Source organism: Macaca fascicularis, chromosome 17 (genome assembly GCF_037993035.2).
Source record: "Macaca fascicularis isolate 582-1 chromosome 17, T2T-MFA8v1.1".
NCBI classification, from domain to species: Eukaryota; Metazoa; Chordata; class Mammalia; order Primates; family Cercopithecidae; genus Macaca; species Macaca fascicularis.
Window position 1 is genome coordinate 4,465,272 of NC_088391.1, and position 27,521 is coordinate 4,492,792.

Consider the following 27,521-nt stretch of genomic DNA (forward strand, 5'->3'; position numbering starts at 1 on the left):
GGGTCTAGACACAACCCGCACCCTGCTGGATAGATCTTCCAGGAGGGATAAGGTTGTAAGAACCACTCACCAGTCCCTACTCAAAGAGTCAGCGATACTCCTGTTCCTCAGCTGGTTCACAAAAACACACTGAAGATTTATATGAATCGAAGGGTTTCTGTTACCATTCTCATGGGCCTTCCCAAACACCAGTGAAATGGAGGTAGTCATTACTCATCAAAACACACTCACCAAGAAGGGCCAGACTCCCACACGTGGATCCCAGAAGTCATGGAGAGAGTGAATGCCAAGGCCTACCTCCTCCTAACCTGCTCACCCGTGGAGCCATTCCATGGCAAAGGGACAGCAGTTCAGAGGCTGCCCGCACTGCCCCCACTGCAGAGGTTTAAGGAAATCGTCCCATTATGTTTTACGTTGGAAGACCCTGAGATAAAGCCCATACTTCTGTCTGTATTTGTCCTCCCACAAAATGAAGAGAGATTGTCCATGAGACCGGCCTGTGTCTAATTCGGCAGGAAACAGTGTGCAGAGTGCCTGGAGCAGGCAGCCCACTGCTGACGACTTGCCAGAGGCCTTTCCCCGAGAGGCAAAGCTTTCTCCCAGGGAGTCCCCGCTTTCAGCCCCGTCAGCGTGCCCAGCGCCTGCACTCTGCAGGGCCCAGTTCTACCCCATTCCGCGAGCTGGTTTTCAGCGGCTGTGGGAAAAGTCACACATGATCGTGCCAAAGTGAACAAATGCTGCCCGACCTGGGGAAAAACAGCTGCTGCACATCCTGAAGTGCTGGGTCTTCCAAGGGAGCCTCGTCTAACCAGAGAAGCCATCACTCTCCTCCTCCAACTACTTCTGGTATATGAAATTGTCTTCTCGTGTTACCCCCTTTCCCCTGTTGTAAATCCACGCTGGCGAGCCCAGGGCTCTCCCTAGCTCTGTACACTGCCTGGCATGGTGCCATGCAGCTAAGTGTGCTGGAATACAGCACCGTCCACCAATAAGTCATTTTAACAAGCACTATGGAGCTCTCATGAGTGGCTTAAAAACATTTACATTTACCTCAAAATCACTTTAAAATAATTCACTCCATCACAGCCTCAGCCAGAGCCTGCGCCAGCCCTCCCACAGACTTTTACGGCCTCCCTAGACTCCCCTAATTCCAACTGACAGGGGCCACAGGGACACTGTTTATACAGCATTTTGGCTTCTCGCCCTGTGGCCCACAGCCACTGATGCAACAGCAATTTAATCAAGCCAGAATCTAGTAAGTTCAACTTGCCACTAGGATACTAAAAGCCCTTGTTTAAGGTAAGTGATAATGGTGATGACAAGAATCCTGGGTGTCTACGATCTTAGATTATCAAGTGACACCTTTACATTGATCTCATTTAACCCTCACAAGGACCCTGAGGCAGGGTTAACTTTACACCCCATTTACAGACAAGGAAATGACAGAAAGAACAGACAACCAGCCCCGAGGCCCAGTGCCCGCCTGTGAGGTGAGCCAACGGCCTGTCCTGAGCCCTCCCTCTGGCCACCCCGGTCACTCACACCTCCCACCGCGCTGGGCGGGGGACAAGCACTATGGACTGGACAAAACTGCACAAGTCCATGAAACCGGATCACCCAGGACGAGGCACAGAAGGGGGCAGGAGAACAGCACATACTTCTCTACCATGGTGCCAATGCTTCTACAAGCTTCTTCCGCGGCTTCTCTGAATGCTGGCTCAGGGTGAGCGATTTTCACAAAATCAGCCTAATAAAGGGGAAAGACAAAACCAAAAGGGAATTTGATGAGAAGCTTTCTTCTAGGATCTGAGGGTGAAAACGAAAACCGGGTTTTAAGATGTGCCATTGGCTTGGCCGATGCATTTCCATTACTGACTTTTTCCTAAGCGAGAAAAGCAAAGCAGCTTCTTTCAGAACATTTAATTGTTATTCCTTGAAACCAAGTTTGTTTCAAAAAAAAAAACTTTTATTAACTTTATTTCAGAAAAGTTTTTCTCTTTCAAATATAAACACCAAGCAAATTCTTCCTTTTTTTTTTTTTGAGACAGAGTCGCCCAGGCTGGAGTGCAATGGCACAATCTCAACTCACTGCAAGCTCCGCCTCTCGGGTTCACGCCATTCTTCTGCCTCAGCCTCCCATGTAGCTGTGACTACAGGTGCCCACCACCACGCCCTCTAGTTCTTTATTTCAAAAGAGCAGGCACTGGTTTCAAATATTCTACAACTTTCTGGCTAAAATTATTTGCAGTATGGTTCTCACATGTTAACTTATCTCCAGAAAACAACTCTTACAGGCTTTTTTTAACTAACACATACAGTATAGTTTCAAAACCCACTTAACTACATTCTAGTCTTTGATTTAACTACATTGTAGTCTTTGTGCAGAAAACAAAGGCAGTCTCTTTACAGTCCTTTTAATAAAATATGAGTTCATAGTTTCCACGTAATACTGTATACAACTACTACTGCTGCTACTGAAGTCATTAGAAATTAAAATGAGTGAAAATTCTTTTTTAAAAACATAAAATGATGTAAAAGTAAATTTTCGTTTTCATGTCAAAAAGCAGATAAACTACGAAACACTACATATTTTCTTCATTTGCCAAGAAAATGTGTGACTATAACATGAAATAAAATCACCACAAGATAACATTTCCTAATTTTATTATCAAATAGTTTTTAATGCCAAAACATTTAAGTCCATAGTTTGATATATTTGTTGTAACAACTGGTAACGATAAAATAACATTAGTACCAAAGTAGCTGAAAAATGAGTTACATAAATTTACAACATTTTTTTTACAAATTACTAATCTACAGGTTGTGAATTTATAATCAATATTAAAATTCAAAACACTAGCATACATATTAAAAATGGGATTTGTAATAGTGACGAGGAAAACAGTTCTGTTACATAAAACTGTATTAAAGAAAGAAAACAAAATAAAATGACTACTTGGTGAAAAACAGTTTATAAAACGATTGTCTTATAACAGTACTAATCTTACTGGCAGGTAATATCTTAAAAATCGAAAACAGAGAAAGGTTCTTTTTAATTCAGATAATGACATATATAAATCACATCTTTTTTTTTTTTAAGTTTTCAGAATGAGATATTATAATACATAAATATTAAAAATGTGAAAATAAGATACAGGGCAGAGAAGTTAAAATCTTTTAGTGAAGACCAAAAGCGAAAATGTAAAAAAAAAAATCCTAGAATACTGATTAAGATGAAGACCAAGACAAAAAATACACAGTGAATTCTAGGATTTCTGACAGCCACGCCAATGGTCACCCCTCAGTATCACTGGGCAATGGTTAGCTCCTCCCACAGATACCCGAATCCACAGATGCTCAAGTCTCTGATATAAAATGGTGTAGTACTTGCATATAACTGATACACAGTACATCCCATACGTCAAATCATCTCTAGATTACTTGTAATACCTAATGAATGTAAATAATATGTAAATAGCTGTTACACTGTATTGTTTTATGGAACAGTGACAAGAAAAAAAAGTCTATACATGTTCAGTATGAATGCAAATTTTTTTTTCCCAAATATTTTTGATCCAAGGTAGGTTGACTCCACAGATCCCCCAATCTGGAGGATTGACTATATAGTGAAATTCACTGACACAGATTTTCATTTTCTGATTTCAGTGACACAATTAGGTGAACAGGGTATGAAACCTTCTTTTGAGCAGTGCGTTTCCACAGCTCCCCCAACATTCAAAGACACATTTTCTATGCACATACTGGAGGCACAGAAAAAAAACCCAGTACAAACAGAACTACCCAGAGCCTGCAACTTCACTCCAGAGAAAAACGCTTTACAATAATATACTTTATCAGTTTCCTTAAGAAAGGGAAGCTTGTGGTGAACATATCTGAAAGGTGTTAATGCTCAAGTCAAGTGTGTGGGTGGAAGGAAATTTTCCAAAAAAGGAAAAAATAAAGATGGGGATGAGTTATGCTGAGTCAAAGAAGTCAGTCAAAAGGTATACAGGATTCCACTTAGGTGACATTCTAGAAAAGTCCAAACTATAGGGATAGAGAACAGATTAGTGGTTGCCAGAGGTTAGTGGGGAGGGGTGGGTGTGACTATAAAGGGAGACTTCTGGGGGTTGATGGAACAGCTTTGTATCCTGATCGTGGTGAGGGTTGCACAAATTTATACAGGCTAAAATTCACAGAATTGTACCATCCTCCAAAAGAAGTCAATTTTACTGTATAATAATTTTTAAAACAAGTACTTTTTTTTTTTTTAATGGAGAGGCTATAACAAACTTTGCAAGCTTTCCAGGTAAGGGTTCATGAGACCCGAGCAGCCAGCCAGCCCTGAAACAGTCGGAACAGGAGGAAGAAGAGCTTGACAGATATCCTGCCTGGTCTGGCAGCCCAGCTGCACCACACTCTGGCCAGGCGACAGCAGGCACATCCCTTCATCACCCAATGCCTTTCTTCCCTCTTGTGAAAATGGAGCTATGCTGAGGTTACTTCAGCTCATCCAGAGAAAGCTTCTTCAGCTAACTGAGCTGTAGAAAGGGCCTCCAGCCTAGTTAAATCTAAAACAAGTTAATGCCAGAATATAAACTCCATGAAGTAAGAGATTGTGCTGTTTCATTCCTGCACGTATACCTCGTGCCCAGACAGTGTCTGGCACACAGTAGGTGCTCAACATTGACTGAATGTGAGGGAAAAACCTATGTAGTTCAGTACCATGTAGACAGGATCATAAATGATCACTATTTAAATTGTGTGTGCTGCTTTCCTTGACAAGAGTCACCAAGAGTCGGCTCCTTCAGGCTGACGGAAAATCCCGCTTCCTGGAAATGAGTATATGGAAGAGGTATCTGCACTTCCATGTTTGTTGCAGCTCTGTTCACAACATCCAAGATTTGGAAGCAACCCAAGTGTCCATGAACAGACGACTGGACAAAGAAAATGTGGTACTCACACAATATGGAGTGCTATTCAGCCATAAAAAAGAATGATATTATGTCATTTGCAACAACATGGATGGTCATTATGTTAAGTGGAATAAGTCAGGCACAGAAAGACAAACATCACATGTTCTCACTCATTTGTGGGACGTAAAAATAGATACAATTGACTCATGGAAATAGAGTAGAAGGAGAGTTACCAGAGGCTGGGGAGGGTAGCAGGGTGGTGTGTGTGGGGGGGTGGAAATGGTTAATGGGTACAAAAAAACAGGAAGAATGAGTAAGACCTGCTATTTGATAGCACAACAGGGTGACTACACGCAATAATAATTGTAGATTTTAAAATAACTAAAAGAATATAATTGGACTGTTTGTAACACAAAGGATAAATGCTTGAGGGGATGGAGACCCCGTTTTCCCGGATGTGATCACTGTGCACTGCATGTCCCTATCAAAACATCTCATGCACCTCATGAATATATACATGAGGTATATTAAAATTAAACATGAAAAATGAAAAAAGAAAAAGAAAATTTTGCTATCTCAGCAATGGATTTCCTAGTTGGTGAAGAGATCTAGGTATACACTTCTATTTCAATTTTAAAATGTTAAAAAAATAAAAAAAGGCTTTACAATCATTTTGATGTTAAAACTTGTTTTTTAATTTAAAAAAAGCATTCCTGAAAAGGTTTATTAAAACTGGTTCTCACACCTCTTATGAAAAAGAAGTGGCTCACACTTATAATCCCAGCACTTTGGGAGGCTGAGGCAGTAGGTTCACTTGAGGCTAGGAGTTCAAGACCAGCCCGGGGAACACAGGGAGACCCTGTCTCTATTACAGCAAAAAAAAGAAAAAGAGGAATTTTGTTGTAAACGTACACATAAAGTGTTCTTAGAATTTGGGGAGAAGCGTTCAAAAATGAAGAACCTCTGTCAAATGAATATATATGTAAATATATATTAGTAATCATTCATTATATTACATGTATATTTTATTAAATATTATATTAAAGTACAAGTTCTAAATATCACCTTTTCTGATAACATTTTCCCCATTCCTAATGACATATTTCATCATAAAAAATCATACCTAACGCATCTCAAACAGTTTCAGACATTAACTTTATAATCTAATATTAAGAGTAAACAACAAAGGATAAACTTCACTTAAATTTTAGCAGGGTTGAAAGAGAAGTAGCTTCAAGTCTAAGGCAAAGCATCTTACCAAGTCGGCCACTCTGCACAAGGAATCCGAGAGCTCATCGAAGATCAGCACGGTCTGGGGCCCAGGTGGGGTGGAACACGCACGGTCCACAAGCAATTCTGTCTTTCTCAAGGCTTTTTCTTGTGCAATATGAAATCCTTCTGGGGCACTGAGCTCAGGAACTCCAAAAAGACCCTTAGAACCAAAGAATACGTCTGATTTATAACCAAAATTCAAAACTGTGCTTTTTTGATATTTACTAAAATTACTTTTATCACAAAGGAAATCTTGGCTTTCATTGGGGTATCATGTTATACCTGTGATCACGGATACTACTATCATACTCCCCATATCACTCCACATAAATTACACTAAAAATGTTCCCAGAACATAATTTTTCTTCAATTTTTAACTATTTTCTGAAAAAAAAAATGATATGGGTTCAAAATCCAGCTCTGTCACTTCTACAGAACCTAAGAGTGGCTGCAAGAATTAAATGAGATAATATATGTAAATATATATGTGTGTGTGTATTTGTGTGTGTATATATATATATAGCAGTGTTTAGCACATAGCATTTGATAGATAGATGTCAGCCATAATTATTATTAGTTTATAACCCTGGTCATGTTATTTCTCCTCCTAGGCCTCATATTTTTTCATCATGTACAATGGGAATGACAATACATATCTTACAGCAGGGATACACATACTAAGGATATGTAAAGTACTAAAAGCATATCTGACAATACATATCTGACAGAGTAAGATCTCAGTACACAGTACCAATTATTCTACAACTATCAAAGAGAGAGGATGAGTTGACCACGAAGCAATAGATATTTTAGAAAAATTTAATGAACATATTAAAATCATAGGCTGAAACTGGGAGCAAATTTTATACGTTCCAAAGACATTTCAATATCTTGATAAAAATAAAAATCACTGATCTAATGGCAATGACCATTCTCTTGTTACCTATTCAATCACACTTGTTAGCATACTCAGGAAGGCAGGGAAAAAAGCATTTAATATGCACCTACCGCATACCATGAAGCGCGCCTGCTACTTTACACAGGTTCTCATTTCAATCACACAATCCTACAGAACAGAGTATCATTCTTTTATAGATTAGGACACATTCTTTAAGAGGTTAGAGAAGGCGGGCGGATCACGAGGTCAGGAGATCGAGATCATCCTGGCTAACGCGGTGAAACCCTGTCTCTACCAAAAATACAAAAACATTAGCTGGGCGGGCGGCGTGCACCCGTACTCCCACCTGCTGGGGAGGCTGGGACAGCAGAATGGTGTGAACCCGGGAGGCGGAGCTTGCAGTGAGCCAAGATCGCGGCACTGCACTCCAGCCTGGGTGACAGAGCAAGGCTCCGTCTCAAAAAAAAAAAAAAAAAAAAAAAAAAAAGAAGTTAGAAAAAACTTCTTTGAGGTCACAAATTAATATTGGCAAAGCCAGAACTCGAACCCGCTCTGTACATCTCTAAAGCCCACACTTTTCCATACTTCTCTATTACAGTTACAATCTCAATTACAATCTGTTTGAAAGTCTTCTCTCCTGAAAAGGTGAGCTTCCAGACCCAAGAGCGCTGCCCTTCATTTCTTTAACCAGCTATCCAACAGAACGTCTAACATATGGGGGGAACTCAATGAAGGAAACAAATGACCGCAGCAGAGGCTGGGCTTTGTTAATTAACTTGGCAGCTGTTTAGCACACACACTTTCAGAAATAGCAGCAGGTAAACCTTCAGGCCTGATGAGGCCTACTGTTTCTACAACAAGGGATGGATGAAGTTAAGCTATTAATCTCTCTTCAAAATATATTACAAGTTAAAAAAATAAAAGAGAGTCAGTGGGGGACAAAGGAGAATCAGGACTAAAAACAAATGTCATCTTTATATTGATTTAATTTGATTCAAGCGCAGACTAATTCCACTTCCCAGTACAACCTGCCCTATTGCCGCGTTGCCCTCGGGAATTCTAACTCTCGGATTACCAGTGACCTTCGTAATGCTAAAAAACTGAATAAACCTTTTTTTCCAAGGCAAAAACCAATTCACAAATTTGAAAATCTGCTATCGGTGCTGAGTATCAAGATACAAAAGGGAAAAATAAAAGCTAAAATTAGATACATCTCATCTACCCAAAATCAGGCTTCCCCTCACGTCTTTCTCCTCAGCGCCCACAAGCAGTTCTCACACCAACTATGTTAATACCAACATTGCATACTCTTAAGGAAGGTGGTGTGGCAAATTTCACACAAAATAATTTTAAAACAAAGCTGATAATGGAGATAAAACCAGAATCATACACCTTAGCTCAGTGCAATACCCTAGACTCCTCTTTATAAGGCAATACACTACAATGAAATTTTAAAAAGCAAAAATAAAAGTAATCCTTAACCTAAAACGGACAAAATATACAAACTCCAAGTAGAACAGGCATCAGTTAAGTCCCTTCCAACCTTGCCTCCTTCTCACCTTCCACTACACAATGCACTCTAGTGACTTCCTGGGGTAAGAAATCCAAGTGACCAATTCCATGGCACTATGGCAAGTCAGACTCCTCGCAACAGGGTTTTGTGTTTTAAAACAAGAAAGCCCAAAGCTTTCAAATAAATTAGTAGGCGATGGAATTTCATGTATCAATGAAATTACCATTACTCGACTACAGGCAGCCGTGTCCCTGCAAAAAGACCATGCGATACCGCCTGTGAAGGCACAGGGATAGGCCTCCTAAGGCAAGACTGTAGCGCTGGAACTAAAGGGCTTTAGCGGGTGAGCGGGTGCATGTATGCAGAGGGCGGGTCCTGGCAGGCCGAATTCACCGCCACCATCAGGATGAACTATTCAGATTCACGTGGAGCAAGTGGCTCATGCAGAGGCAGTTCCCGGACCCGACACTCTGGGGAGGAGACCACTAAACCCGGCCCCTCAAAGCAGAGGTGACCTTGCCCTTATCGAGAGGGCACACAAGACGCCACTGTACGAGGTGGGTTCGCTGCCCGCCTCCTCCCAGGCCCAAACAATCTGGCCCTGAGTGTCGCTGGCCGCGCGGAGCAGAGGTCGGCTTAGCTCGCGGACTGAGGGGAGCTCCTCCTGCGCCGCTCACCCGGCGCTCGCCGAACAGGTCCAAGCGGCTGCCCTGGGGCTTGACATTGAAGGCGGCGCCCACGGGAGACCAGCTGGTGCTGACCCTTCGGGCCCGGATCCCGGCTTGAAGGCTTCCCTGGCCCGCCCACCGGGGCGGCAGAGCTGCTGCTCTGGCTCCGAAGCCGCCCAGCCTTCCGACGCACAGCATTCTATCCCCGGAGCACTCCCTTCCTCCCACGCGAGACCCCTGCCCTGGTGCTTTCGCCCGGAGCGCGGCTCCGCGTTTCCAAGGCAGCGGCCCACGCCGCCCCACGTGACGGCTCCGCTTCCGGGTCTGGGCGTGGCCTCAGGACGTGGGCACGTTGACGTCCAGAGAGCAAGAGCGTCGCTGCCCTGCCTTCTCAGCCGCCGTCGCGGTTTACCGCCCCCTGTGTCCAGAGTGAGGAAAGGCTAGGGTTGCGCTTCCCTCCCAAGTGACTACGGGGCTGGGCGCGGGCAAAATCATGATATATTCGAATTCCGGTGGACATTAGATATTTTTTGAGAGATGGTAGGTACTTGAGTAAACAAGAAATGCCCGCCATAGGCCTGAAGGAGAAGTTTCCCTTTTAACCAACTCTCTTGGTAAATTCATCCTGCACTTCTCTGTTTGGTGTCTCTGTCCAGGAACTTTTTACTCTTGCATAGCTCATTTAAAAACTTTAGATGGCAAACAGTGAAAGCAGTCTAATGGGATTTTCCCTGCAGGGTTTCAGAGTTGTCTGGGACCCGTGATCCCTTTTTTCCTCCCGCTTTCTCTCCTTTGGGATGGACTGTCTACCCTACGCCGGCCCCCGCCCCGCACCACTGTCTTTTAAAAGTGGATTAACTTTTCTGGCTTCGCAGAATCACACATGGAGAGAAATTCTGCCACAGGATGAATCACCCAGGAGGTCTCCTCTGTAGCTTATTTAATGACGTAGATGGTGAGAGGAGTTGATGCGGAAAGTGGTGATGGGGCGAAAATATATTTCGCACATGGGAAGGAAATCGACTTTGGGAGTCAGAGGGCAGATTGGGCTGAACTGTGTCTCCCAAAACAGATGCTGAAGTCCTAACCCTCGGTGCCTGTACAGGTGACCTTATTTGAACACAGGGAGTTTGCAGAGATGATTAAGATGGGTCATACTAGATTAGGGAAGCTGTCCTTGTAAGAAGAGGAAAATGTGGCTGATACAGGAGGAGGAGGACAGCCACCTGAAGATGGCGGCGGGGACAGGAGTGATGCTGCCACCAGCTGCCAGAAGTTGGAAGCAGCAAGGCCGGATCCTCCTGCAGCCCCTTTGGAGGGAGCATGGCCCTGCTGCTGCGAGATCGCAAACTTCCAGCCTACAGAACTGAGAAAGTCCATTTCTGTTGTTGAAAGACTCTCACTTTGTGTACTTTATTAGGGCAATCCTAGAAAACAAACAGAGATTCACCACTGGCAAATAATGATCAAACAATGATTTGTTGGATGGAATGGTGATTAAAACCTAGGTTAGAAAATGAGCAAAGCGGGAGGCAGAGCACCAGGACAAATAGCTAATGCATGCAGGGCTTAATACCTAGGTGACGGGTTGATAGACGCAGCAAACCACCACAGCACATGTTTACTATATAACAAACCAGCACGTTCTGCATATGTATCCCAGAACTTAAAAATAATTTGTTAAAAAAAGACAAAATGAGCAGTGTCTACAGCTTTCTGGAGTGTGACAGCATCACCAACTTAAAGCTGTTACTAGTACTGAATGGAATAAAGATTTCCCTTTACTTTCCCCTGACTGTCCTCAGAAACACAGATGAGGGACACATCCTCACATGACTCCTCAGAGCACTCAAATGGGATCAAAACACTCTTCCCACAAGAAACACACAGGCAGAGGATTCTTCAGATAATAGGAATAAGAAATGTGAGATAAATTAGAATAAACCATGCAGCTATTTTCAATATTTACTCCTGGAAAGACAGTAAGTTAGACAGAATCAGTTTTGGGAATAACTTTTCCGTTTTCACCTTTTTATGATTATTGTAATAATTGGAGGACTTAGTAAAGGAAAACCATCTGAGTCAGTTCGTCACCAAGCTGATTCTGAGATGCTGTGGCCGATTCATCAGCTCTCCTCGGTCACGGGCTGCCAAACAGAAGGAATCCTGTGAAACTTGTGTCATCGTCCTCATCAGCAAACAAGCCATTGAACCTGTCTCCTCCTGTCACCTGCAGCCACACCTCATCCCCCAGCTTCAGCGGCAGGACAAGGCCGCCAGAGGCCTGGTCCTCAGAGCTCATGTAAGCGTCTTTGGTGTGCAGTATTTTTACTCCATTTTTGACCAAAGACACCTGAACATTCCTGGAGAAAACAGTGATGTGGTAGGTGAAGTAATAGACCCCAGCAATGTGGCACGTGAACTTCCCCGTTGCTATATCATAATGGTTGAATTCGTTATACAGGATCTTATCAAATTTAATGGGCACATCTGAAGAAGGAAACTTGCTCAGCACCGTGAGCCCCACAGTGAAAGCACTTTTTGGCAAGACTAGCGTCTCACCGATTTTCCCTTTCTCTCCTCGATCTCCTTTCCAGCCTCTTATTCCCCGGACTCCTGGCTCACCCTGGGGCCCCATGGGTCCAGCTTCTCCCTTGGGACCAGGCTTTCCAATAGGGCCCATGGAACCTGGTAAACCAGTTGGGCCCAAAGGCCCAATGTCGCCCCTTGGCCCCTCAGGACCAGTGGGACCCACACATCACCCTTATTCCCCTTCTGCCCCTGAGGCCCAGTCTCTCCTCGGAGGCCTTTCTCTCCCATGGGCCCTGCAAGCCCCTTGGGGCCATGTTTTCCTGGGGATCCTCTTGAACCTTGATCACCTTTGATGCCTTTTGCTTCAACTGTTCCATCTGCTGCTAAATAGAGAAAGAGCAAACAAAGAGATAGTTTGTGAAAGATTCCCTTGTGAACAACTTCGGTTTTTCTATAATTGAGCTCAGAAATGAAACAAAGTAGTGTACACGTTCAGTATACATGTACCCAGAGTTTAAAATTCAATTACTCCATCTGGGTGCGGTGGTCTCCTAGCACCTTCAGAGACCGCAGCAGGAGGACTGCCTGAGGCCAAGAGTTCAAGACCAACCCAGCCAACATAACAATACCCTAACTCTTAAAAAAAAAAAAAAATCATAAAAATAAGAAAATAAAATTCAATTACTCCAGCCCAGTTCAGTGGCTCATGCCTGTAATCCTAGCACTTTGGGAGGCCAAGGTGGGCAGACTGCTTGAGTCCCGGAATTCAAGATCAGCCTAGGCAACACGGCAAAACCTCACGTCTGCAAAAAATACAAAAATTAGCCAGGCGTGGTGGTGCACAACTGTAGTCCCAGCTACTCAGGAGGCTGAGGTGGGAGGATCACTTGAGCCCAGGAGGCTGAGGCTGCAGTGAGCCGTGATCAAACCACTGCACTCCAGCCTGGGCAACAGAGTGAGACTCTGTCTCAAAAAATAAAATAAAATAAATGAAAGTCAGTTACTCCAATTACACAAGTATGTGCACATGGACACACACACACATCTCAACAGACCTTTTAACTGCTGTCTACTAAGTTAGTGTCAGGGTTCATGTTAGAAATGACAACCCTACCATCTAAGTCTAACATGCTGGCTGTGAAATGTCAATCCGTACAGAAAGAGCAGAGACAGGCAGATAAACCGACACTCAACCCTAGTCATGTGACATCCTCTAAAAAGCCCCTCCCTGGAGTGAACATAAAATAAAACCTGCATCGAAGCATTCATTGCCCTCTCCTGCCCAACCCCAGCCCCAACCCATCCATCCCACCAGCAGTTCATCATCCACAGAGACCTTGCTGCTTCCTTGCACCCCCACCCATCCCAAAGAGCCGTGGTTGCAAGTGTGGACTCTGAGGTTAAATGCCGGGTCTCCATTCTGTCCCCACCACATATGCACACAGGACATCAGACAAGCTAGTGAGCCTCGTGCCTCTGTTCCCTCACCTATGGAACTGGGGTGATAAAAGTGTCTGGTGTCTGGGGATGTTGCATTCGGTGAGTCAGCACATGAAAAAAGCACAAAGTGAAGATGACACGAGTTTGCCGCTGTGACTACATCCCGGGGATCCATCAGGGACAAGTTCTAGTGCCACCTCCTCCATGCAGTGCTGCCGGATGCACCAAGTCAAAAACTCAGTCTCACTCCTCAGTGCTCATCCACTGCAAGGTTCAAGGTTCAGCAAACTACAGCCACAGGCCAAATTCAGCCTCCCTCCCACAAGCTAAACAAACACGGTTCACATTTTTTTTTTTTTTCTGGTTTTTGTTTGTTTGTGACAGGGTCACCTGCTCTGTTACCCAGGCTGGAGTGCAGTCATGAGATCATGGCTTATGGCAGCCTCAACCTCCCAGGCTCAAGCGATCCTCCCACTTCAGCCCCCGAGTAGCTGGGACTACAGGCACATGCCACCATGTCCGGCTAATTTTTTTATTTGTATAGACAAAGTCTCAATATGTTGCCCAGGGTGGTCTGGAACTCCTAGGTTCAAGCGATTCTCCTACATGGGCCTCCCAAAGTGTTGGGATTACAGGTGTGAGCCATGGTGCTCAGCCATGGTTTGCATGTTTAAATGGTCACAAATAATATTCCACAATACATGGAAACCATGGGAAATGCCCATTTCAGTCTTCACACATATGGCGTCACTGGAACACACCACGCTTATTTATGGAGCATCTACAGCTTCTTTTCGCTACAAGGGGAAGTTGAGTAGTGGTGACAGATCCGTATGGCCTGCGGAGTTGAGGATATTTCCTACCCAGCCCTCTGCAAAGCCTGCCAATCCCTGCAGAATCCCCCCTCTGGAGAGTTAAGAACTGTGCTGCCTTTACTGTAAGATTATAATCAGCATGGAGGACTTGTCCATGGCAAACACTTAATAGTTATTGTTAAATACTTGACAGCTCAGAATTAGAGCATCATAAATAGGAACTTGTACCTCATTCTGCTGTCTCTCCACTCGTCTCATCCTTCCCCGAGCTGCCGGGACGTCCTGGCTCTCTTAGGTGGAAAAGAAGAAAACAGGCATGAGTTGAAATTCCGTTTCTGATTTTCTGGCCATTGGTCTCCATCAGCCATGTGTGTTGGAGAGTCTCAGGGGTGACCCCCACCATGAGGGGCGCTCTGTCCTCCACACGAGTGCAGGTGGAGAGAGGCAGGCATGAGCGGGCATCTGGGGTGCTGAGCTGTGTGGGATAAGTGATCTAAGAAAGGAACTGAGTGACTTCCCAAGCGCCCATCTCCAGGACGTGCCTAGAGCGCACAGCAAGACAGGACAAGGAGGGAGTGTGTGCAATGGGGACTGACTGTCACTGAGCACAATTGATTGTGCTCCTCTCCTGTGACAAGGACTTGGGACATGGTCTGAATGTTGGAGGTGTGGGTAGGTTTCCTCACTCTGTTTCTCTTCCATTACTCTTGAGGAGAGTGGAACGGAAGATTTACTAGCCTCCCATGAAAACACAGATGACTATGGTTATGTGACACTATCCCAAGATAGAAAAGAGAGTTCTGGAAGAATCTCTCCAGTGCCTTAGACTGGGGGGGAAATGCCACCAATCAAGCTGGCAGAGAACATCAGGTGAGTGGGGCTCTGCTGACCACACTCAAGTCCTTGTGCTCAGAACAGGCCCCCAGAGCCCCAGGTCAGCGTGCTATCCGTCAGCAGGTTGAAGATGGCTCCGGCCATGGCAGTAGAGTGCTCACTGGGCCATGGCTCACCCCAGATTCTGGCTTCTCACAAAGCAGCAGAGACTCCCATACTTCAGTCCCACTGACCGGACTGTGGGGCGACACGAGCAGGCTGCGCCGGCTTGCAGGTCCCGAGACAGGACTGACACAGGCAGACTTATTTCTATCACAATGTCTGTTCTCCTGGGACATCAGCGCTCTTGAGTGGGGCCTTGGTCAGTGTGGGGCCTCTGAATGGAGGGGGCTCTTCCCTATATTTGCCTCTCCCTGCGCTCCCCTCCCCTCCCCTCCACTGGCTGCTCCCCTGTGTCTTCCTCTCCTTCCCTCTTTTTGTTTCCTGCTTGGCTCTCATTTCTCCCATTCTCTAGAGCAGTGACCTCAGAGCTTTCATGATCATACAACCACAACTCACAAAGCATGAACACAGACCCCAATCAGTAGACATTGATGTGTTCCTAAATTATGGACAGGTAGTATATGAAAAAATGTTTATTATAAAACATACACAAAAATACACTTTAAGATAAAAATGAAGTAAAATGTTCGTGTGAGCAATGTGAATGAATATCCTTCTAAGAAATAATATATATTATATATAATACCTATGAACTACATAGAAAAAATAGATACATAATTTGCTTCTAAGAAGTATGTGAAACTTGACAGAATGGACATTGGTGAGCAAAGAGGAGAGAAATTCAACAGGGAAGAGGTAGAGAAATTTGGTTTTGAATATAGAAGTGTTTTAGTCCTCTGTATTTTTTTTTTTTTTTTTTTTAAGACGGAGTCTCGCTCCGTCACCCAGGCTGGAGTGCAGTGGCCGGATCTCAGCTCACTGCAAGCTCCGCCTCCTGGGTTCACGCCATTCTTCTGCCTCAGCCTCCGGAGTAGCTGGGACTACAGGCGCCCGCCACCTCACCCGGCTAATTTTTTGTATTTTTTTTTTTTTTTTTTTAGTAGAGACAGGGTTTCACCGTGTTAGCCAGGATGGTCTCGATCTCCTGACCTCGTGATCCACCCGTCTCGGCCTCCCAAAGTGCTGGGATTACAGGCTTGAGCCACCGCGCCCGGCCGTCCTCTGTATTTTTTATCTTCCACCTATTTATCTCCTTTTGTGTGTAATATTTTATAACAAAAATTTAAAAAATGAAAATCCTACATATTCAGAAATAAAATACACACAGATACACACACGCAAACCCCACTGTGGTCCCGGTGTGAGGGCAGAAGACCTGATTTCATTAAGGGTAAGGTTTTGCTATTCATTTGGACTGGGCTGTTCGCTACCGGGCACTGGAGCAGTGTCAGTGAGCTGGAGCTGTGAGCCAGGAGAAGACACCTCACAGAGCACATGTGCAGGATGGTGGTTCCAAAGAAATAAAGTTGCTTCCTGGGGATGCTTGACTTCATCCAGCCCACTCAAAAAACCAGCAGGCCACCAAATGCCATAAGCGGAGACATGTTAGAAACACAAACTTATCTTTAAAAAGGTCCATAGACGTTTTGACATTTTCTTTGTTATGCCACTGAACTGTGCCCTCAACCCAGATGGGTCATTCTGCATAAGTCTTAGATATGTGACCGTACTGTCAAGACCAGGGCTCAAGAATGGTACCCATTCAGAAACCAAGTCTATTGGTGGTTGTTATGGAAACCACTCAGACTTCTCAGCTTTGGCAAATCTCCCTCCCAGAGGATGGATCCTGTCCCCAGATCCCCAGACCCTGGGACAGGGCCCCAACCTAGGTCATAGACGCATAAGCAGCAGCTGTATGTGTTATCTGTCACTCCGCATCTCCTGCTTCATGGCACGATGCAGTATTAGCTCTCACCTGCACTGCAGCTGGCTGCTTGCTGCCAAATAATTCACAATCAGATATCTCTATTAGTCTTTCGTTGCCAAAAATCCATCATACCTTTTGCCTGAGGTGGGAGGATCCATGACATCGTATACTACTGAAAATGTTCTGCGGTGTCAGAGATGAGAGAACCCGGGAGGGTAGAGGTCATTGCGATCTCACCCTGTGCTCTCCACCAGCACCTGGCACAGAGTCTGGCATGGAGCAGACCCGTGAGTGCTGCTGGGCAGATGGGTGGATGGATGAATGGGGTCAGGCCCCAGTGAGTGTTGCTGGGTGGATGGGTGGGTGGATGGATGGATGGGGTATGAATGGGTAGGTGAAAAGCCACACAGATGATGAGTGAATGAGATGAAAAGAATGAAGAGAGAAGTTGAAAGGCAGCCGAAGCCACCAGGTGAGTCCCTGCATCCCCTTTGTCACCCTTTGCTCTGTCTCGTCCATCTCTTCCAGGCAGACCGTTGTGACCGGGGTTCCCAGGGATGCCAGGGTGCCCTTGCCTGCACGTGTTCTGTGAGCTTATGTTCCCTGCGCAGATTCCAATGGCAAGCAGAAACCACCAGATCCTCATGGTTCAGATGACAGACTCTGAACTGAAAGAGGGAAACAGAAACCCAAAGGAGAAACCTTTGTGGCTGAGGCCCAGGACACAGCCTCTGTTCCGTGCCGTGGGAAATAGGTGAGCTGTCCCCTGCCCCAGACCCACACCTGGACAGACTTGGACAGAAGGCTCAGGGCAGGGGAGCAAGCTGGTTGTAACCAGAATGACACTGTCCTTGGAAGGTAACACTTGTGACTAGAACCAGTCTTCAAGGTGAATGGGCAATAAAAAAAGCCAAGTTTAAGGTCAGGATACTCTTCCATTTATCATTTCACTTTGAAGAAACCAGTTTTCTGAACCAGAGACCAATACTCACTTATCTCACAGGACTGTTGTAAAGATCAAATTTTATCACAATCTGCATAAAGGCACATTATAAATAGTGAAGCAAACATAGCATTACCATCTGATTCAGCAATTCCACTGCTGTGCATCTACACAAAGTCATTGAAAGCAAGGACTGGAACAGATCTCCATGTTCATAGTCGCATTATTTTCCATAGCAACTCAAGGGTCCATCAGTAGATAAACAGATACATGCAATGTGGTAGGTCCACACAATGGAATATTCTTCAGCCTTAGAAAGAAAAGAAATTCTGACACGTGTTACAACATAAAAGGACCTCGAGAACATTATGCTAAGTGAAACCAGCTAGTCACAGACAGACAGACCTGGATAACTTCAGTTATAAGAGATTCCTAGAGCCGTGAAACTCATAGAAAGAAAAAGTAGGATGGTGGTTGCCAGGGGTGAAGAGAGAAAGAAGTGGGAGTTGTCAGATGGGTACAGAGTTTCTGTTTGGGAAGATTTTAAGAGAGTTCTGGAGATGGGTGGTGGTGATGGTTGCACAACAAAGAGAATGTACTTAATGCCACTGAACTGTGTCCTTAAAATGGTGAAGCTGGTAAGTTTTATGTTATATATTTTTTACCACATTAAACACTTAAATTAAATTTTTTAAAAAAGTAAAGCATTCCAAACAATCTTACTGAAATGAGAGGTATTCTCTCAGTCATGGCCTTGTTTTTCTAGGAGGCCACTGTGAAGAAGGGCCACACACACATAGAAAACATCACCTAGTTCGGGAGAAGTGCGTTTTCAAGTCCTTTCCTCTGTAGACACTGCCCCCACCCCAGGTGATCCATGCAGTTTCCCCGCAGCAGGAGCTAAGACAACGCTTGGGCAGTGCTCCAAACAGAGGGAGCAGCAAATGCAAGGCCTGGAAGGAAGAGGAAATGTGGATGGCCGGGTCTCCTGACTCAGCAACGCGCCCACTCAGGGCTGCAGAGCAGCATGTTACTCTCCCACATGGCGCGCGTCATGGCAGGGGCTTGACACTGGTTTATGTAATTGTAGGATGAAGAATCTGACTCCCTGCCTGACTGTATTTCCTCATTATTGTCTTCCTAGCACCCAATAGCAAACTTGGAACAGCAGATTGAACCAATACTTGTTGAATGGAATTAATTTATCATCATGGGAGATGTCTTAGGGTACATATATATAATTTTTGGAGACAAGGTCTCGCTCCATCACCAAGGCTGAAGTACAATCATGCAATCACAGCTCACTGTAGTCTCGACCTCCCAGCTCAAGCAATCCTCCTGCCTCAGCCTCCCAAGCAGCTGGGACTACAGGCATGCACCACCACACCCGTCTAATTTATTTTATTTTATTTTAATCTTATTTTATTTTATTTTTGAGCGTAGTTTTGCTCTTGTGGCCCAGGCTGGAGTGCAATGGCTGATATCTGCTCACTGCAACCTCCGCCTCCCAGGTTCAAGCAATTCAGCTTCTCGAGTTGCTGGGATTACAGGCGCCATCACCACACCCAGCTAATTTTTGTATTTTTAGTAGAGACAGGTTTTCATCATGTTGCCCAGGCTGGTCTTAAACTCCTGACCTCAAGTGATCTGCCTGTCTTGGCCTCCCAAAGTGCTGGGATTACAGGCACGAGCCATTGCCACCTGTCCTAATTCCTCTTCTCTTCTTTTCTCCTTCCTTCCTTTCTCTCTGTCTCTTTTTTTTTTTTTTTTTTGAGACTGGGTCTCACTCTGTTGCCCAGGCTGGTCTTGAACTCCTGAGCTCCCGCCTCACTCTCCCAAAGTGCTAGTATTACAGGCAAAGGCCCCTGCACCTGACTTTTAGGATTTAAAAACAAAACAAAACAAAAACGTGGGCCTAGTGCAACTGGTCAGAACCCAGATCCTCTCACAGTGCTGACAGCCGTGTAAATCTGCACATCTTTCTGGAAAAATTAAAGAGCAAAAGACATCTATGTCTTTCACCCTGTATTCCTATCCCTAAAATCTTCCTAATATTCCAAAACTGCGTGCCAGTTGTGTGACATTACCTGCCGCATTATCTGTAACAGGTGAAAAGTGCATACCACATAATATGTAACAATAGGGGAAGGGTTTACTATGTGTAATAGTGTGTAACTGCTGCGATAATTATGAAGGTCATGTAGAAATATGTAAATAATATACGTTGTGCTGAATTTTAACAGTAGACTAAAATGCCATGCACATTACAAATGTACTTACGACTATGAATATTGACAAAACTCGAAGTGAATATATGCAAATAAAGATGGTTGCTTTAGAATGGGGGGCGGTTATGGGAGCTTTTCATTTATAAAAAATGCTTTTTTCTAGTGCTTACACAAATATTTCTAGAGATTTGGAAAACCAGCCAGACTCTCTGCCATGCGAAGTCTGTATTGCCATCTGGTGGAAATGTCACAGGGTGCAGCCTAACGCAAAGGGAGGATTTTTGGAAAAGGAAATGCAGATGTTTCCTTCCGAAGTCACAAATCCGCTCCATTCCAGGAAATTGAGTTGAGTTTTCTTGGAGCCAAATTCCATGAAGAATATACTCGAGCCTCCTTTGTTAAACTCAGAAGTGGCTGGAAGCAGTCAAATCTAAATTCCATCAACCAAACTTTGTCCAGGGTTCTACAATTTTCATTTTAACTTTTCAAAATGTGGAGCACAACTATTCCAGGAATAAAATGATCCGAAGATCATAAAAGTGTCAGGTTAAACTCCAATTTGCTCTCCAGGGAAGAAGGAGCCAGCCTAAAAGCAAACAGTTACTCTTCTGTAATTCTTCCACTAGTTTTGCATACTTGATGTAGGTAGATTCTATCTAGCTTGTTTATACAGCATAGAGACAAGCTTCAGTAAATGATTTTGATTAACTAATATGTGTTCTCCCAAACACGCAGCAAAGTAAGTTGTGGCACTATTTCTTTTTTATTTATTTGTTTGTTTGTTTATAGAGATACAGTCTCATGATGTTGCCCAGGTCAGACTTGAACTCCTAGGCTTAAGTGGTCCTCCTGCCTCTGCCTCCCGAATAGCTGGGATTAGAGACATGGCCAACACCCAGCTTGGCACTATTTTTTAATAAGAAATTTTAGCAAGTTTATACCTCCTATTTAGCCTCATCTTCAATGTAGAACATTGAGGATTTGCACAAGGAATATAGAATAAATTATATTAATGTTATTTTGAAAAATAAAAAAATTACATTTGTGCTTCTCACAAAGCTATGGGTTGGACTCTCAGTTTCATTAGTTCAACTACAGTTACATTCTCAACTTTTAATTTCTGGGTCTGGTCTTTTTCCAGGAGTGCCTTCTGGAAAGACCTAGGAGCCTCTTCTGTCTCCCACCTTTCCCTGCAATCACCTCCTCCCTCTCTCTGAATTACTGTCCTCCCCAGTCCCCACTGACTCCGTACACCACACCTAGACTAGTGATCACTTAGGAGGCAGCAACCTGGGTCAGAGCTTTATGAAGATCGTGACTGCATTTTTCCACTTCCTTATTTTCAGTCAAGTATTTGTTGGATGAATCAATGCAGGCATGCAAGAAATACTATCCTGGTTCCAACTGTGTGTGCACCTTCACTTGGGAAGGTGACTGGGTATCAACTCTGATCCTTGTCAGTGCTTTCGTGGAGTTGCTAGTTATCTCCAACACCTCTTCTCACCTTCATCCATAGTAACAGAAATTTTAGCTGGGCACTCCCTAGCCTCCCTTGCAGCCTGGATATGACCATGAAACCAGATTACGGGCCATGGGAATGAGCAAAAGTGAGGCGTATAATTGTATCCAATGACCGGCCTTAAAGGGTAAAGGGGTGCCCTTGCCCGCTTCCTGTGTGGGGGTGTGCATGGCGTGGTGAACCATATGGGACTCCTTGAAGGAGGGCAACAGAGTTTGGGGACAGAAAACCCCTGGCCTCAGATGACTCCACAGGCCAGACCTGTCCTGCCGGCACATCTTTGACATGAGCACATGAAACAGAAATAGCTTCTACCTTGTGTAAGCCACTGGTATGTGGGGTCTCTGTGACACACGGCTGAGCCCACATCCTGAGTAACACAAGGCGTGCACCGCCCAAGGTGTGGCCGCTCATCAGAAGTGAGGAGGCTTGCAGACATCTGTAGTCAGCCAGTGACAGCCACTGGGGACTCCCTGGGCATACAACCCTTCCAGTTCATACCCCCAGGTATGAACCCTCCCATTCATACAACATGAATGTATAGAGACTAGAGGTCATCATTCTGCAGAATGCTGTGACCGCATGAGCCAGACATACTGGCTTGGTCGGGGCAAAGGGACACAGACTGCAAATAACTTTGAAGTTAATGTTTTTTAATCTCCCCAGAATAGGTTCTTATTTAGTTCATTTATTTCTGGCTTATTCTCCTATGCTTTACCTATATGTGTCCTTGCTAAAGAATCTCTTGATAAATGTTCACCCAGTGCCCTTCCTGATTAATTTTCTCCAAGAACATCCTGTCCTTATTTCAATAGCCAAGGTTATCACTCCTCAAGATTCTTAACTCTCCAAAACCAAGATTTAATACAAACCTGCTAGAAATCAGCTGAGTGATATCTCCAGGGTTTCCAAACCTCAGAGCCTCAGCTTCCTCCTGCATGCACTGGAAAGGATGAAGGCCCTCCCAGATCTGAGGATCTAAGAGTCCCAATAGCTCTAGGGTGCCTTCATCGAATATATTATCTTTCATGCACTCTCTCTATTGTACACTTTATACATTTCTTCTTCAAGACATATTGACGGTTTTCTCCTACACTGTAAATTAGCATAGCCATAAATATGAAAATGTATACAAGTTGCATAAGTGAACCTGATCAAGAAAAAAAAGTACACATTAAAACTTGTGCAAAATAAGCTATAAGCTTCTCTAGAAAGCTCTTTTAAAAAGGTCCATTATTCTCATGACTTATTCTACGGTTTTTGTCTCTCCTCCTAGCCAGTGGTAGTGTTCTAGCAGAATTTCAAAACCTGCTTTTATCTCCTGTTCAGCCTCTTCCTCAAGAATAAACTTTGAAAGCGGTTTACCTCCTCCTATCCAAAACTCTATAGCCATCTGACTATTCCGCAAATTAATAAGCAGGGTTACCCCAGAGATAATATAAGCGCTGTTTTAAGACCTAGATGCCTTCAATTGAATGTAAAGAAATCCTTTCCTAATGAACTTACCTGGACACGAGGGTTGCAGGCCAGACCCAGATACCGTGCAAACCAGGAATCAAGGGCCAGCTGAATAAAATCAGCCTTCCTGCCGTACAATTCCCCAGTGGATATGTCTGCAAAATAGCAGGGAGGGGAGGGAACAGAGGAAGGCCAAAACGTCTTCGAAGAGCTTCAAGAATTGAGGCAACACTGGAGTCAGGTAGCATCTTCTACCAGCACCACTTAGTTTAGAAAAGTTAACTCCTTTTGAATGAAATGAGGGAATACTTGGAAGGGGAGTCTGAAGGAAGGAGTGCCCCAGGCAGTTTCCTTTTCAAAGTGATGTTCATGCCTTTGCTTCAGTGCTTCTCCCTGACCTTGGGGTAATTACGGGCAACAGGACAAAACTGAAGGCTGCTAACAGTGGCTCATTTGGATCCCGGACCATTAGAATTCCTATCGCTTAATCAGATTTTCAGACGTCTGTGTCCTAATTGCTTACGAGTTTAGGCATTTGTGTAGGTAAGGTTCGGTGCCCATTCCCCTCTCGCTCACAATCACACACTCCACCTACCGCGGGGAACGCGGTGCAACCATTCGTTCAACGCCGGTAATCAAGGATCCACTTTCCTCGTGCCTAGTAGTAACATTTATCTAAAACTTACAGCAGCTTCCAGGGGACGGAGGAGCCCAGCCCGGTTTCCCCAGATGCCGCCGTGCACGGAGCAGGAGCAGAGGCCACGCGGGAGTCTGGTGTCCGGGTGGATGCGGGGCGCGCCCCAGCTCGGAGGCGCCGACTCCCTCCCCCGCCTTACTCACACCGTGCCTCAGTTTCCCCGTCAGTGCAGCAGACAAGACAATGCCGAGGTCCCAGGCGGGCGGCGGGATCTAATCAGTGGGTGTAAAATGCGCGGGATCTGGCTTCTCCCGGGCACCCCGCAGCCTGCCCCGCTCTTGGTGGCTAAAGGCAGGGAGCCCCTGAGTCCAGCGCGGCTGGGAGGTCTCAGCAGCTCTGGCCGGGCCCCCTCCCGCCTTTGTGGTCTGGCCTCCGACCCCTGCACCGCAGGCGGCCCCGACGGAACGCGACGGTCCCCGACCTCCCGCTGGGGACACCGGTCCCGCCGCCCGGCCCTTCCCCGCCTCCCGCGCCTCCGCCCCCGGGGAGCTCCGGACAGACCCGCCTGGGCAGCCTCGACCTCGGCCGCAGAGCCCGCGAGGGAAGCGCAGCCTCGGGCCTCCACGGGCCACGCGCGCCCCATTCCGGGCTCTCCCACGTCTGCACTCTCCAGCCCAGCCACGCCGAGGCTTCCAGAACCTGCCCTGCGCCCCGCTTTCTTTGCTGACACCCCACCCACCGCGTGGGCTCGTCCCGCCTCCGGGCCCTCCTGCCAGGGCCTGGGGTCCGTGCGAAGCCGGCTCAGGAGTGAGACCCTGGCCCCTACTTACGGGGAAAACGGCTCCATCCTCTTGGTGCTTCCTGACCGCAGCGTCTCCAACCTCGGGGTGCTGCGGCCCAGGCTCAGCTCGGTTCTCTCCAGCTTTGCCCGTCTCGCCAGGGCGGAGCAGGGGCGCGCTTATGTTAGGTCATCTCCCCACAACTCCCCTGGAAGAAAATGCCACCCCCATCCCTTTCACTCTCTCCTATACATGGTGCCACTATGCGCTGCCCTATGGGTTGTGGGGCTCGCCCCCTCCCCACCCTAGTGCCCGCCCTCCCCAGTGCAGCCCAAGGAGGGGGCGCAGGTCACTTTGGGAAGCAGGTGGCTGTTAAGAAGATACAAAAAGTGGGGAGTAACCACTTGGCAGCCTTCATAGGAATCCTTTTCTGATTACAGCCACAGCAAACAATGGGCTGTTGACTTAGCTGTTAATTAGAGAAGGAAATTCTATCTACTCACCCGCAAAGGGCGAGTGAACAGGACCACTAGCACAGCTTCTGTGGCCGGGCCTCGCCTTCAGGGACAGTCAGAGGGCACAGTCTGTTCTCTTTGCCTCCTCTCCACCATCCCTAGCAAAAGCGGCCCCACCCCACTGCTCCCTTCCACATCCCTCTTACTCCAACACTGAGTCCACTGACATGCCTCAAGCGAGGGGGCCCGCCTGGGTTGCTCTCAGAGGCCTCCTTCTCCCACGCCTACCCAGTTAGATGGAGCTCCTGAATGGATTACCACACTTTTAACCGCCTCTAGGTAAGATAACTGCCTTTACATCCCCAAATAAAAGTTTTATTGAACCTTAATGGTAAAATCTACTGTTTAGGGGAAACAGCGGATAACTCATCATATATTTTGGATGCAATTCTTTTGGCTTTTTGAAAAACTGCTTTTAATAGGTGAACTATGTTTTTAGTTGTGTAAGAAATTAACAAAAAGACTGGAAAAAATAAAAGGAACTCTACGATCAGTAATAGAGTATTATACCATATCCAATGGTTATATGTTTTTCTACAATTATCCCAGTTACCTGAATGATGTACAGTTATTTTATTATTATTATTTTAAGAGACAAGGTCTCAGCTGTGTTGCCCAAATTGTAGTGCAGCTTAGATACTCACAGGTGCAATCATAGAGAATTGCAGCCTTTAACTCCTGACCTTAAGCGATTCTCCTGCCTCTCAGACTCTTGAGTAGCTGGGACTACAGGTGCATGCCATCACTCTCAGCGTGATGCACAATTATAAAAAGGAATTAAACACTGCTGAGTTGGAGAAAATTGTGATATTTTCAGTGTAGTTCAAGAAATTTTCATACTGTAGAACATAGTGTCAATCATCAAGATTCTCTATTTTTTATTTTGTATAAAATAGGATTGTAGCTTCATCACATTATTTTCTGACATTGCTGTTTTCTCTATCCCTTTCATGAATTTATTAAAATGAATATAGAAATACATCGCTAAGGCAACTATCAAGAAAAATAGATTACATAATGGTTACAGGAAGTGCTAAGACTCAAGACTACATGCAAAAAGCATTAAGTTAAAGCAACTTGAGTATTTATAAAGCAAAAAAAAAAAAGTAGAATGAGAATTGTATGAGTTAGGATAATCAGCACATCTGTGTGAAGCCAAGGATAAAGTTCACCTTTAAGCTATTTTGAAATGCATAATTTTTGTACGTTATTCCTAAATTTTCCACATTATCCACAAAATATAGGTAGAAAATGATATAGCCTCCCAATCACTGACTTTTCAAATCTTTAAGAATTTACATAATCATAGATGTTTAGAAAGTATGTGATATTTTAGAAATGTATCTGTGAGGATAATTATTTTAAAATCTACCTTTCAGGCTCGACGTAAAAAATTTCAAAGTAAAAATTCCCGTCAAAAATCAAGTGGGGAGGGCCGGGCGCGGTGGCTCAAGCCTGTAATCCCAGCACTTTGGGAGGCCGAGATGGGCGGATCACGAGGTCAGGAGGTCGAGACCATCCTGGCTAACACAATGAAACCCCGTCTCTACTAAAAATACAAAAAAATTAGCCAGGCGAGGTGGTGGGCGCCTGTAGTCCCAGCTACTCAGGAGGCTGAGGCAGGAGAATGGCGTAAACCCGGGAGGCGGAGTTTGCAGTGAGCCGAGATAGTGCCACTGCACTCCAGCCTGGGCGACAGAGCGAGACTCCGTCTCAAAAAAAAAAAAAAAAAAAAAAAAAAAAATCAAGTGGGGAAAAAATGAGCAGTTTGAGAAGAATCTATTAAGTCCAAGTTTGGTAAGTCCATTTTTAAGTTTCTGTCACACTGAATAGAATTTTTATTTTTCTAGTAAGACAGATTGAATATCCCTTATCCAAAATGCCTGAGACTGGAAATGTTTCAAATTTGAATTCTTTTGATTTTAGAATATTTGTATATACTTAATGAAAGATCTTAGGAATGAGACCCAAGTCAAAACACAAAATTCACTTACATTTATATATACCTTATACACATAGCCTGAATTTTATACAGGATTTTATAAAGTAATTTTGTGCATGAAGCAAAGTTTTGACTGTTTTTGCTATTGATCTGTCACATGAGGTCAGATGTGGAATTTTCCACTGGGGGCATTATGTCTGCATTCAAACAGTGTCAGATTTTGGAACTTCAGGTTTTTAGAGATTTTCACCCCATAGTACAGAAGCTCCTCAACTTATGATGGGGTTACATCCCAATAAACCCATTGTAAGTTGAAAACATTGTAAGATGAAAATGCATTTAATACACCTAACCTACCAAACATCATAGCCTAGCCTACCTTAAACATTATCAGATCACTTATATTAGCCTACTGGTGGGCACAATTGTCTAACATAAAGTCTATCTTATAATAAAGTATTATATATCTCATGTACTGCGTATTGCCAGCCTGGGAAAATTCAAAATTCAGAGTGTGTTGAAATTGCAATGGTTTCACACCATGGTGAAGTCAAAAAATTGCAAGTTGAGCCATCGTTAAGTTGGGGTCTATCAGTATATAAGAATATTTTAGACAATGTGAAAAGTCTCACTGATAAAAAATATTTTATTTATATTGATACTACTTGCCACTAGTAGTGCA

General features: G+C 44.8%; 1 protein-coding gene and 1 pseudogene across 4 annotated transcripts in view; both read right to left on the minus strand.

Moving 5' to 3' along the window:
- MIPEP (mitochondrial intermediate peptidase) overlaps window positions 1–9,572 on the minus strand; it is a 212,397-nt gene extending 202,825 nt beyond the window's left edge. For all 4 annotated transcript variants that reach the window (XR_006693586.3, XR_010582505.1, XM_005585479.4 and 1 more), the window contains exons 1-3: window positions 9,277–9,572; window positions 6,175–6,348; window positions 1,659–1,747 (exon numbers count right to left, since the gene is read on the minus strand). Coding sequence is in view for 2 of the 4 variants with exons in the window: in XM_005585479.4 (XP_005585536.3) it covers window positions 1,659–1,747; window positions 6,175–6,348; window positions 9,277–9,465 (452 nt within the window). In the remaining 2 variants the exon portion in view is untranslated. The remainder of the gene's footprint in view (window positions 1–1,658; window positions 1,748–6,174; window positions 6,349–9,276) is intronic.
- A 1,074-nt stretch (window positions 9,573–10,646) lies between these two features.
- Window positions 10,647–24,538, minus strand: LOC102116576 (uncharacterized; annotated as a pseudogene).
- Between the last annotated feature and the right edge of the window lie 2,983 nt (window positions 24,539–27,521).